The sequence below is a fragment of the Zonotrichia albicollis genome, chromosome 4 (assembly GCF_047830755.1).
Source record: "Zonotrichia albicollis isolate bZonAlb1 chromosome 4, bZonAlb1.hap1, whole genome shotgun sequence".
In the NCBI taxonomy this organism is placed as follows: domain Eukaryota; kingdom Metazoa; phylum Chordata; class Aves; order Passeriformes; family Passerellidae; genus Zonotrichia; species Zonotrichia albicollis.
The window spans coordinates 20,825,165-20,839,000 of NC_133822.1; the positions used below are offsets into that span (position 1 = coordinate 20,825,165).

The following is a 13,836-nucleotide window of genomic DNA, read 5'->3' on the forward strand; positions in this document are numbered from 1 at the left end:
ACACAAGGCCCTTATATCCTCCTTTCTCAAGTAGGTAGCCTTTCCTGAGCTTCTGGGTGTTTACTCTTCAAGGCTCTGAAATCCTTCATGTAGTTTATCCCCCAAAATCAGGGGGTTTTTCTGTGTAACCAAGAGCTTTGTACATCACCTAAGCTGCATTTCCTTGGCCAAACAGGCCTCTTCTCTGTACGCTGATCTGGCCTCTGTCCCATTAGACCTTGCTTCAAATGAAGTTGATGTGAAGACAGCAGGAGACCAGGCGTGCACCAGCCCCAGCAAGCCAGGCAGCAGTGGGGCAGGCAGGTGTCCAGAGGCACTTCTGTGGGATTGCTTGGGGTAGCATCACTCATTTCTTTTGGGGATTATGAGATTCACTGCCTTCGTGGGTCATCTCAAGTGTTTACATGTCTATGTGTGCCTGAGTGTGACCATGTGTTTTGTATGACAGAGGTCAGCACAACCCCAAATGCAGCAAACTGAATCATTGCTTCCCACAGATAAACCTTTCAACACCCTGCATTCTCATGGAGGCTGCAGCAGCTCCCCATCACTGTGTCTCACATGAGAGCCACTCTCCAGTCTCAAAGGTGAATGGGCCAAGAGAGACAGTTGTTTTGGGGAGAAATGAGTCCACATCCCAATCCTGCACCCTGTGTCTCCATGGTGATTTTTGCTTTGGGCCAGCTGGCTCAGTCCTACTGTGCCTGTTCTGGTTCCAGCTCACAGTCCGTTTCACATCATGCATTTCTGGGTTTATAGTCCTATTTGGAATGCAAACCAAAAGCCACAGGTGACAACAAGAAAAGGTTGCTGACTGGTTTGGCCGTAACTTTGGGGGTGTTTCCTTGGCCTTAAAGTCTGGAAGATGGTGAAAATGCTCAAGGTGTTTCACTGAGGAACTGAAGGCTTTTGTCTGTGCAGGTCAGGTGTGATGATGGGAAGGCAGGTTATTTACAAAATTGTTGCAGCTCCTTAAACTGGAGATCAGGTGGTTGACCTGCACTATCCTTTCTCTTCATTTCCTAAAGCACCTCACACCCTCAATGTTTGAGAGTGCTGTAGGTCCTGTGTTTGGTCATTCTTATTTGAAGGTGGTATGTGGCTGTCAGGACGTCAACAAATCAGTCTCAATTTTCTGTTTTGTCAGAGCCCTGTGCCCAGCTTCCTCACCTTTCTCCTTGCATCTTCATCTTTCTTTGCCGGCCAGATCCTGTGTATTCCATCCAGACCTTACCAGGGACTTGTTTCTCTACAACAGGTCTGTATCCTGATGGAAACCAAATGAAGGAAGGGACCTTGTGAATAGGCAAACTGATGTTTTCAGCCCAGCTAGAGCTTGGTCTGAGTTTCAGAATTCATAAACAAAGCAGGGGCTGAATGTCATGCAGTGGCCTCTTTGCAAATAAAACAGTAGGAAAAAATCTTGTGGGAGTGAGAGGCTCATCCAGGTACTCCAGTGAGCCTTGCCCATATCTTGCCTTCACAAGCAGTGTTGTTTCTAACAAGTGAGGTATGTGAGGTGCCCGGAATTCCCTGTGGTTTCACCACACTTGCAGGCCAGTTGGAGTCATTGACATTACAAAGTTAATATTTACAGGTGGAAAGTCATCCAGGTGGGGAGACAGCCATCGTGGAAAAAGCCAAAATATCCTTTCCACTAGGCAGCTGTGGGAAGCCACAAATGTGCCAGTGCTGTGTGAGGGGGGGCACAAACAGAGCAGCAAAGGAAAACTGATTAATTTTGGTTTCTTTTTGAGAGGCCTTGGTACCCTTTCCCAGGAACTGAGATAATGGAGGGCCAGGTAGGGTGGCCAGCGAAGTCTGGGGTCGGAAAGGTTGAGAAAGTCCTTTCTTTCCCCTGTAAGATGGGGTACTGTGGTCAGCCTCTGTTTGGAAGATGAGCAGCAGAGACTTGAGCCACGCTGCCTCGAAAGCAGAGCCATGCCAAGGTCATTCTTCTTTCAGCTCTGCTTTCAGGATGTAACTCTGTTAGCAGGTAGCAATCAGAGATGCAGCTTGTTGGAATCTAGAGGCTCCTGCCTTACAGCCCTGTTTGGAGGTTAAATGCAGGGATCCAGACATTTGACTGGACTACACGGCAAACTATGGCCAGTTTCACATTTACTGCAGAGATTGTCTGCAGTGTAGCTCTACAGAGGGAGCTTTGGGTGCTGTAGAAATGCTGAAATGCTGTGGTGACTGTTCCACTTTGTGATGGTGGAGGACAGATGGGAAGGAGGAAGGTGCCCTGAACACATATGATGTTGCCAAACAGTCCTACCTGGCCCATTGATGGGAGTAGCTGCTCTTGGACTCTTCCGGCTCCATTTTGATTTCAGGATGAGGAAATGTTCCTTGGTAGCTTGCTTTCCCCATCTCCTCTGGCTGTACCCAGTGCTTCAGGAGCTCATTCAAGCGTGGCATTATAGAAGCCTCATCATGTCATGCCTCATTCTCAGTGGTGCTGTGGGTGTTGCCGCAGTCTTCAGCTCTTTAAGCAGATGTGGTGCTGCTCGTGGGTTCCCCAGCAGCCTGCAGCACAGCCCCAGCCAAGCATTCCACACTTGCCTCAGCTCTGCTGGGCCTCTCTCCAAGAAATCTGAACGAGGGATTTCTTCAGCAAAGCATTTGTTAGACATCCTTCAGTGTCCTCCAAAGATGAAGCTTCAAAGCAGGGCTTCTGTCAATCCCACCTGTCTGATCTCATCTTTTTCTTTCTTTCTCATCCCATCTCTGACTCCCAAGCACACTTTCTTCTCCTCTGATCAGGCTCTTGGGAGTACTGATCATTTGGTTGTAAAACTTCTTCCTGTCTTGGGACTCCAGAAGTCCTCCCTGGCTTGGAGGACTGTTGCTCAGCAAGGCAGGGCTATGACCTGCCTTCTCAAGCCCCAGAGACCCAACAGGGCACGGCAGACATCCAGGTTTCTCATTTTGTGTCTGGAGAGCACTTTGATGTCTTGGTAGGGTGTTTGCAGTGTCATTTCATGATTTCTGTAGAGGTGACTGTCTTTCTGTCAGCTTTGACAGGCATGGTGAGGGGTGTTTGCTTACTGGGGTCTGGCTCTGTTTTGTCAAGGCTGTAAAATTGCATTCACTTGCTGCCTTCATTTGCTTTCCACACAGTAACACTGAGGTATCCTGAAGAGAAGTTTTGCACTATTCCAACTGTGCCCAGTTTTCCCATAAGAAGCTATCTAGGGGTTCTCTTTCAGCTCAGGGGAGCACAGACTGGACTGCTGAGCCTTCTCACACCAAGACCTAGAAATTGGTGTCAGGTCCAATCACTGCAGCATCTACAAGGAAGTGATGGGGCAGCTTCTGGTGAGGTGTATTTTAACCTGTGTTCTCAGGTGTTGCATAGTTAATTAACTATAATGTGAAACATAAACTAGTCATGTGATTAACTGAGGAAATCTGTAATATCTCTTGTCATTACTGCAGTTCATTCCAGTGGGAGATGGAGGTGACCCTGAATGAATCTTGCACTGAGGTGTAATAAAGTATTCAAATGTAAATGTATGTATTTGTCCCTGAAATTTTACTTCATGTGCCTAAAACCAGGGATATGTCAGAGGAGCCCACAGCTTGTTATTCAGGCTCATCTGCCCCTGAGCCCACCCCAAAAGGATGAGTTAGAATTGTAATGTTTCTAAATTACAGCTAAGAAAGCTTTCAGTAGCCAGCAGACAATTTGCCCTGGATTTAAGGAGTTAAAGGGAGAGTGAGGAAGGGAATAAAGATGGTTTGTGAGGAAAAACAGCAGTATCCTGAGCCACATGCCAAAATAACCTGATCAGGCCACGATGGGGAGTAACTGCCTACACCACCTCCATGCTCAGGAGTACTAAGTAAGTCCTGTTGATAATTTTCATCATACCTATAAAGGAAAGTCATGATGTGCAGGATGAAATGGGAGGAAGGGTTGTTGATGCTATAAATGCAGGAGAGGGACATGTAGGAGGTCAGTTGGGGTGTCGGGGAGATAAGGGATTTGAAGGTGATGATGATGAGGGTGCTCTGGCCATGGCACTGAAGGTATGTACTTTTTGGGTGGGAATGAGAGGGAAGGAGATAGATGCTTGGCTTTGTCAATTTGGCTTTGTTTATGGCTACTCTGTGCTTTGGGAAGTTTTGCTTTTTCATTTGGCCACAAGACATGGATCAAACATGGCAGGTTGGAGCCATGTGGATCCAGGTCTGGAGCAGTGCAGGGGATGTGCTCTGTCACATCTTGCATCTTTGAGAACTGCTGTGCACTACTTCTAGAAAACTACTAATTAGGCTGAGACAGTTTTACTAGCAGGACAGGAAAAGCAGAACAGGAAGGCAGGGAAATTTTCACCTGGAATGCAGGCCCCCTTGATATCTCAGGCTCACCAGGAACAGGAAGGAGCTGAGGCTGTTGAGGTCTGAGCTCTGCTTTGAGGTTGTCTCCAAACATTCGTCAGCACAAGGGAAAGAATTTGTATAGCCTCCAGGGACATAAATTTTCAGGAGATTCTGAGAGTGCAGTGGTGTTGGGGACAATGCCTCAGAAGGAGCCACACAGAGGCCACTGTGCAGAAGGGTGCTGTGCTTGAGACATGGCTGTTTTGAAGGTGCAATTCATTAGCCACACCTGCAGATCCCCTTTTCACTGCCTTCTCAGCCTGGGTGTGTATATGGGTTTGCAGGCTTGTGCCTCTCTGGGGAGAAGTGGAAGATACTTATTTCAGTATTGTCTTGCAAGCATCATTTATATGCTGAACACATACCATGTGCTCTCTACAGTATTTTTCAAGCAGGCTCTGTCGTTCTGGCAGCAGCCAGGAAGCAGCCTCTGGTTACAGAGCACTGGCAGCTCTGCAGGTACTGCAGAACGTCTGACTTCCTTCTCAATCCCGGGCACCAGCTTGGTCTCTTGCTGCCTCAAAGGCCACACTTAAAAATCAGCAGTGAGTGCTGGGAGTAAACCAGAAGAGAAAATCAGAGACTTCCAAACTGTTCTTTCTTTAGTCCCCAAAGTGTATTTTTTGCCCTTTGGGGTGACGTGGGTGGATAGGGAACTTTACCTCATTTGCTTTCCTGAAACCTGTTAGGAGTACAAGTGGGGCGGCTGCGTGATTTGTGTGTGCACGCAGAAGAGGGACATCTGAATTGTAAATAGCACCTGCTAAATTATTATTAAGTGAAAGCTGACGTGGGAGGAGTTCTCAGGAACAAAAAACCTCAAGTCTTTAAATAAAAGTCATTCCAGCTGTTTTAACACTGTCCCCTGGCTGCACCCTACCTACTTCAGCTCATGTAGATGCTATGAGGAGTTATGTGAGTCATATCAAGGACAGGGAAGGCCCCATTAAATCCAGTTACTATCAGTTTTGTGAGAGCTTTAAATGACTACACTAAACTCATTATTAAAGAAAGGAACTATCAATTTTATTTAATGCATGGTGCCCAACCCTGATTCTGCTCCCAGCCCAGAGATTCGCTGTGCTCAGGGGTGACATAAAACTTAGACTTACACTCTTCAGGACATGTATTTAGCTGTTGTGGCATCCTGGCTTCATCCTGGCTGGCTAATAGAGGCCTCCCTGGCACCCATGCCAGGGCAGGGACCAGCTCAGTTGGAATTGCCACTTGGCTTAGTCCAGCCAAAGCTTTTGATGGTGTAGGTGAGGCTGCTGAGCTGGGCTTCAGGTGGGCAGGAATGCTCAGTGGGTGAAGCTGCTCGTGCCAAGTATCCTCACTCCCTCCACTGCTGGCAGGGTGCAAAAAGAAGAGGAGCCAGGTGCCAGCCTTGGGCATTCCATGGAAAATGCAGCAAGGTGACTGCTAGGATCTTCTTGCAGATAAGGAAAGTGATATGAGAGGCCCAGCCTTGTGCAGGAGGTTTCTTGTCAGACCTGTGAATGGGGGTTAAGAGAACTTTTCCCAAGTGAAACATCCCATTTTCCATCCCTCCGCAGCTTATGGCCCCTCTGTCTTTCCAGGACCCCAGGAGCAAGAATAGTCCCTGGGGGTGATTCCCACTGCCTCTGAGACATTGGTGCCACTGGTGTGGATCACCCCAATACTGCTGGCTTGTTCCCTCGTGGATGTTGTGGCAAGCTGTTGTCAGCCTGTGTAATCAAAAGGCTGAAGGTGTAAATCATATTACAGGCTGTAATGAGGAATTTGATTCCTGTAACAAAACCATCCAACTTTTATTCACATTTATTACTATTCCTGCTATTGCTATGGAGCAAAAATCCTTTTTGAAAGAAACAACATGCCACCAGCACAGTTTCATTGTGTCCTCAGGAAATTTAGGATTGTGTTTTTCTCGCATTAACTGCACAGGAAAATTTGCAATAAAAATTACTTTTCTGCAGAAGCCGCCTTTTCCCATCACCAAACTGTCAATCAGCCTGTAATTTCTTGGTATCGGACTGTGCTGAAGAACTCACTGAGTTATTTTCCTTACAATGCATGCCCTTAAAACCTCAAACATGAGAAAATAATTTTGGATGTAAGGAAGAAGATTTCATAGTTCTTTTTTTAGAGAAAAAGAAAAAGCTTTTTCTGTGATGAGATGTAGCCTCTGAGGAGGGCAGCACTGGCAGCAGAGGAATCCAAACTCCTTGCTTTATCCACAGAAGCACTGTGTCTTTCATCCCTCCATTTTTGGGGTGAGTCAGTGTTTATCCCCTGCTCCTGTCCTCTGCTGAGGCTGCCAGCAGTGTTTCAGGGACAGCAAGGGGCTGGCTGTTGATGTGGAAACCAGTCCCTAACAACAACTCGTTTCACCAAAGGGCACAGGCAGCAGCCATCTGACATTGACAATGTTGAGTGACTGCTGACCTTGTTTTTAGCGTCAGCTGATATCGAGTGGAGCCCTGCCAGTTTGCACCAGTTGAAAGCCTGTCCCTTAATGGTGGCGATTATCCTGATTTTTACAGTGGCACTGAGAAAGTTGCAGCTGCTGTGCTTCACATCCTTGACTTTAATTTGCCATGCCTCAGTCTTTTGGTGTTATCTTTAGAGGAGAGTGCGGGAAGAACGTCTCTCCTTGTTCTGCGTCAGTCATTTTTTCCCTTTTCATTTTCTACGAAGAGAGATTGCTCAAGCACGCCGTGGAATGAAAGCCATATAACTATAAATTACACCTCTGCTAGGTCCACAATATGTTACCAATTACATCTGCCATATTATTTGCATCCAGGGAGAAAACATACATCAAACCACCCCCTCTCTCCAGGCAGGTCACTACTGTATTCGAAGGAACACCGTGATTCTTCTTAATCAGTGGAAAAACAAACACGGTTTTGGCTCACTCACACACGATCTTTGTGTCCAGGATGACAAGTTGAGTAGCACTGCTGTGGTTCTCTGAGCTCACCACCCACCACATGCCATGGCATTTGTGACAGCATCGTTGCCCTGTGGAAAGGAGAGAGCAGAGAAGGTACTTCTCCTGCAGGGCAAGGAGCTGAAGGGTATCTGAGCCTCCAGTTGCAGCAACCTTGGAAATTGCTGCCCAGGAGGTTGGGGGAGCAGGGGGTAAAAGGCACCACAGTAAACACTTAGAGACAGGAGTCACATCTGGAGAGGGCAGCATGCTATGGTTTGCAGGGCTTCCTTGCTAGACTGGGATCAGTGGGGTTTTGTGTGCTGTGTTCAAGCCCAGGGGAGGGTTTCCCCATGTGTCCTAAAGGGGTTTTCTTCTGCATCTGCTCTGTCCTCAGAAATTCTTCACTGCTGAAAGGGTGAAGGCAGGGGTGCTGAAGCAAAGTGGAGAGATTGCTTGGCCTGTTACTTCTGAGTAGTTACTCATGGTTGGTTTTGGCTTGCCACAGCACCCCTCTCCTGAGCCCCTCCTGGCCTTTGGGCTGCTGGGAATTAAGTGGAAAAAGAGAGTTGGGTGTGTTTAGATCTGTTAACTTGACTACCGAGCTTTGTGAGTGTGGAGAGTGTGGAGTGACATTCATATTTTTCTATATGAGTAAGTTTATGCATGCATGTGTGTGAGTGTGTCTGTGTACACATGAGCTCCAGAAAATCTTCTGAAGAGGAACAGGGACTAGTGAAGTATGAGGAGACCAAGTCAGATACTGTCATGCCTCCACATGAAGAAGTCATCCATGTGCACTGCAGAGTTTGTTGTGGCTTTGTTACTGAAGCATTCATTCAGCTTTTAACTTTTTTAAGTTGAAAACAAGTCAAGGTTATGTTTGTGCTTAATAATTCAACAATGGTGCCAGCTCAGCATATTGTCTTTTTCTTCTCTAGTCATTCTGGTTTATTAAAAAGAAACACTGATGACAGATAGAAGGGTGAAGGAGGCTGTGCCTTTCTGCTCTAACTCCTGCCGGGTGCTGATTCCTTCCCCAGAAGTCCCCATGGATTTGTGTTCTTCACAAAATGTTTGCCCCAGCAGTACTATCCCTACCCTGGGGAGGGAAGGCTGGCAGCAAGTCAGGACTTAGCTGTCCCCTTCCCCATGCACCGCATTTTTTCTTCTCTGAATAGGCACTTTTTCTGTTTCAGTGGAATATTACTCAGAATTCTTCAGTAAGTCTATCTCAGTGATGCATTATTTTCACTTTGGTTATGAGGTTGTGGGGTTGTTTTTTGGTGGTCTGGGTTTTTTTTAAAAAGAATTAGAAGATCATTAACTCTTCTGAAACCAAATAAGCTTGCATTAAAATAGGTTTTTGTCTTTCCTGTGGAAATAAAGCTATATTAGGAGCTAATTCTGCGACATGCTAATGTGTATGTTGCTTCATAAACAATGCTGTTCATTTCCAGGGGATCTGCTTCCCGGTAATGGTATTGTCACTATGAATAAGAATAGATGAACAAAATTTTATGAATCTGGGAGCACTGACAGCACACAGTGAAGCTCATGTTGTGTAACTCCCGTCTCCAGTGTCCCTGAGCACAGACTAGCATTGTGCACAATTCCCACTCACAGAGTTGGCAAGCAATCTGAAAGATCATCTTCTTCTGTTCTGGCTCCTCAACTTTATCTATGCACCTCCATTTGCTCACAGTGTATCATCTCCTGGTCCCATCTTCACTCTGTGCAGGCCAGAAAGTACACAGTGGTTTTATGGGCACAAATGGAGGGCTTAAGTCAGATCCACCAAACTGCTTAAGATTGGATGAGCCTGAGGATTTGAGATTTGGCTTCTGTAGTCAGAATACTTTGCAGTATTTGACATGAGTTCTTCCAGAGAGCTACATATATTCCTGGAGACAATGGGAATAGGAGTCTCTTTAGGCAGAGAAGGTAAAAATAACATGCACATTCCTGTCATTAAAAATGAAAAGGGGGAGAGCAAGAGAGCAGAAATCTTTATGTTGGTATAGTTCAATCTGGGGTAAGGATTTATTTTAGAGCATAATATTTTACTTGTGTCAAATACATATTTCTGGAAGAACTTGCTTTTTGTGTGTGTGCATATAATGTATCTGAAGCCTGTATCCCATTTCCCTTTCCTGCCACTGGGCAAATGAAAAAAGCTGGGGAAAGCATCCTGACACAGTGGTTTCACTCTGATGTTGTGTTGCAGGTATGGCCTCGCATGTGCAAGTTTTCTCTCCTCATACCCTTCAGTCAAGTGCCTTCTGTAGTGTGAAGAAACTGAAAGTGGAGCCGAGTTCGAACTGGGATATGACTGGGTACGGCACACACAGCAAAGTCTACAACCAGGGCAAGAACGTGCAGTCCTCCCAAGCAGCCGCCGCAGCAGCCGTCAACGCCTCCCTGCAGATCCCCAACCCCAGCATCCCTTACGAGCAGACCATCATCTTCCCAGCAAGCACGGGGCACATCGTGGTTACATCTGCCAACAGCACCTCCGGCGTGGTCGCGGTGTCTGGGCAAACGCTGGGCGGGCCGCACAACCTGATGCGTCGCAGCACTGTGAGCCTTCTGGACACCTACCAAAAATGTGGACTTAAGCGCAAGAGCGAGGAGATTGAGAACACAAGCAGCGTGCAGATTATCGAGGAGCATCCGCCAATGATTCAGAACAATGCCAGTGGGGCCACTGTAGCCACCGCCACCACCTCCACGGCCACTTCCAAAAACAGTGGCTCCAACAGTGAAGGGGATTACCAGCTGGTGCAACATGAGGTGCTCTGTTCCATGACCAACACGTACGAAGTGTTAGAGTTTCTTGGCCGTGGAACCTTCGGACAAGTAGTCAAATGCTGGAAACGTGGCACTAATGAGATTGTGGCTATCAAGATCCTAAAAAACCACCCTTCCTATGCCCGGCAAGGCCAGATTGAAGTGAGCATCCTGGCTCGGCTGAGCACGGAAAGCGCGGATGACTACAACTTTGTCCGTGCTTACGAATGCTTCCAGCACAAGAATCACACATGCTTGGTATTTGAAATGTTGGAGCAGAACCTCTATGATTTCTTAAAACAAAATAAATTCAGTCCCTTGCCCCTTAAGTACATTCGACCGATTCTCCAGCAGGTAGCAACTGCCCTAATGAAGCTGAAAAGCCTGGGACTGATTCATGCTGATCTCAAACCAGAGAACATCATGCTGGTAGACCCATCCCGACAGCCATATAGGGTCAAGGTCATAGACTTTGGTTCAGCTAGCCATGTGTCTAAGGCTGTGTGTTCTACTTACCTTCAATCCAGATACTACAGGTAAGAGATTGGGCTCATGTAACACTACTAGGAGAAGTATTTTACCTCGGGAATTTTCTTGCATTCATTTAAATGAGTGAGATTCATCCCTTAATTCTAAACAGAGATGGCTCTTAGAATAGCTTGTTGATGGTAAGAAAAAATTATGTCCTAACCTCTTGGAGTTTACATGCATTGAAAACCATTGTAAGTTTGTAAATAATCATTAAGTGGTGCAAAAATAGAGTTTGCCAGTTACAGTTTAGAAAGTCTTTCACTTCTATCAATCAGTTTGTTCTCTCTGGCACTGTTTCCAGGAGAGGGGATGTCCACATTTCCATTCCAGGTCAATGGATGTAGGCTCTTGGTTTCAGAACTGCTGTAACCTAAACAGTCAATCAAGCAATCTCAAATGTGTCGTCCAGTCAGTACTCATATATGAAACCAGGGACTTAACAAGTGTAAGGTTGGCCCACAGGAAAACTGTATGGGTACAGAAGATGGTTTGTCAAGGATTAGTTTTCATGCAGGTCTGAGTCAATGGGAGTCTTCTGGCTGGCTCTTAGCTCTCCTCCAGGCAAGTATTGTCAGTGATTTGGTGTTGGAGTGAGGACCTGTTGTCCCTTGATTCCCATTCACAGTGCTTTGTTACGTGCTGGCATGGAGCTATGACCTCAGGACAGATGTGCCTAAAGTGAAATGTGTGAACCAGGTATATTCCTCTTCAGCCTGTTGAACAGTTTCGTCAGAGCAGCCTCATTTCATAGCCCCTGGCAGGGCATCCTCACCCTCTGTCTTGACTCCAAGACACAAAGTCTCTCTTGCAGATGTTCTCAGGGCCTCTCTTTGGTAGCAGTCAGCTTGATTCAGCATCATAGGGACTGAGAAAAGCAGGTCTACTGCTGCTTCAGGGGTGGGGGGAAATAAAAAAGGGGGTGAAGGGAATTTGCCTTTAGATAACAGCTGAATTTAGAAATGTTCAGACCACATTTTTGTCGTTGTACTTCTGTGAAACAGGGGCAAAGAGAGAAAATCCACCCCTCCTTCATGATGGATTTAATGAGAATCAGTCCTGGCAGCATCCACGGCTCATCAGATAGGTTAAAAAAAAGCAGGGTAGTTGATCTGTTTGTAAATAGAGAAGAAATCTGTCTCATACATGGTGGGAACTGGAGTTGAAAAAGCAACATGAGTTGGTAACAGACCCTTTTCCTACTTCATTAATTTCACAGTGGCAAAGCCTACCTGGGCTCTGAGCTTGGAGAGGGTTAATTTTCACAGGAACAGGAACTTTGACAGTGTAGCACTGCAGCAGCTGATCTTTATCTTCTTGTCCTTTGCTCTGAAGGAGGCCAGGAAAAAATCCCCAGCCCCAGTTTATACCTTACAAGAGGCTTATTAAATAAGATATTCTACCTGATGACAGTCCCATCCTCCAGGAGAGACATGTTTCTGTGGTAAATATGCAAAAGCTTTTAGAGTTGCAATTACCTGACAGACTAGGATAAAAAAAAGAAAGATAATACAGGCATTTTGTTGTTGCGTTACCTGTGATTCTGTGTTAGCAGCCTATGTCCTTAGCTGAAAGACAGAAGGGGCAGCCAAAATGAAATATGTGACAGAAAGCAGAAATGAAAGAGAAAAATGGTTCATTCTCAGTGACAAACAAGGAATATTTTTGTGGCAGTCTCTGGGGAGGAAAAGACTTTATAAAATTTGCTTTTTATATTTTAAATGTTATTCCTGCCCAGTCTGAAGAGCTTGATAGATAGTAATTTCTGTCTAATTCCTCCCTTGTTTTCCATGCCTGAATTAGTGGGAGGAGGGGAAAAGGGGCAGCAGCTCACCAGGAAAAAAAAAAAAAAAAAGAGAAAAATCTCATTGGGTTGAATTATATCAGCAGGGGGCTGCTGATTAAGCTAAATTCAAGTCATGAGGAAAATTTATGTTCTTCTTCATTTTCTGATGGGGAAAATACAGCACAGAGTAAAGACCCCTTCCACTCTAAAATGAAAGAACTTTCATGCTAGGGGAAACACTGGGCTTTATAAAGATTTCATGTGTCTTCCATTTAATTTACACTTGTTCTGCTTGCTAGAGTATAAAAGACAAGGGCATGCCTTCAAGAAATGGCACCTTTAAGTTGGATGTGAAGGAAAAGCTTCCTCAGACCAGTGAAACCTCTCAGACTCTAAGCAGTCATGCTCAAGGAGTGACAGAAGCCCTGTGCCCCATGCATTTAAGGAAAGATGAAGCAGAGCACAGGGGACTATAAAGTAGAGATTAGATCTCAGCTGGAGGTTTTTCATCATGGACTTTCACAAGCAAATTCCTAAGCTGTCTCCATATTTTATTAACAGCTTGCTTTTTCTTTTTCCTATCATTGCTTTTGAGAATGTGATGGCCAAATCCTGTGAAGGATTGAAAGGTGTGTGGGATCCTGCTCCTTCTCAGAGCAATATAAGGCCTTACCTCTTCCTGTAAGTGATAGCCCTATTTTCTTCTCCCAAACCTGGAAGACAGAATGTCTTTAAACAAACTCTGGGCTTTTTCTTGACCTGCATCTGCATAACCCAGCATAAACCAGAGAGCCCCATGTCTGGTGGCAGACTTTCCATGGATGATTTGACGTTGCTGCTGTGTAATATGCTCTGAAGATGAACAGGATCCCTCAGCCCATTTTCTTGTGGGAAGAATGGTGGGCAGATTGCTGTTGTGCTGCTCAGGGACCCTCAGGGGCTGGGTGCCCCAAACCCAGAGCTGTTTCTGTCCCACCAGGGATGTTTCTAAGCAAATGGAAGGATGGTAATGGTATTGAGGTGACAGAGAGAGATGAAAAATATCAAAAATGAGATCAAAATGTCTTTAGTCCAGCAGAATTTAGCTCCCAACCCTCATAAGAGGATACAGCCTCCTCCAAGCTAGATCTGCTGCCACAGGTACTACTCAGGAGATCTCTCTCCTTTGCTCCTGACTGCAGGGAGCCTGTGGGAGGCAGAGCATGACAGCCTGAGGTGGGCTCTGCAGGAACTGCCCCAATGCCAAGAATCCCTTTCTGGGAGGGCAGCACTGCTGTGCCTCCAGTGCCTCTGCAGGCCTCCAGAGAAGGAGGAGCACCAGGGGGTCATGGGCCCTGCCTGATGTGACAAAGGACATCACAGCCACAGCCTGTGGTCAGAGCTGTCATCTGAAAGGGGGAGTGCTGTGAAGAGGATAATCCTC

The 13,836-nt window shown here is 46.1% G+C and overlaps 1 protein-coding gene across 6 annotated transcripts in view; it reads left to right on the forward strand.

The window, feature by feature from the left end:
* The window catches only part of HIPK2 (homeodomain interacting protein kinase 2), a 138,392-nt gene that overhangs the window by 32,547 nt on the left and 92,009 nt on the right, over positions 1–13,836 (forward strand). For all 6 annotated transcript variants that reach the window (XM_074539032.1, XM_074539036.1, XM_074539034.1 and 3 more), the window contains exon 2: positions 9,537–10,635. In XM_074539032.1, the coding sequence (XP_074395133.1) occupies positions 9,537–10,635 (1,099 nt within the window). The remainder of the gene's footprint in view (positions 1–9,536; positions 10,636–13,836) is intronic.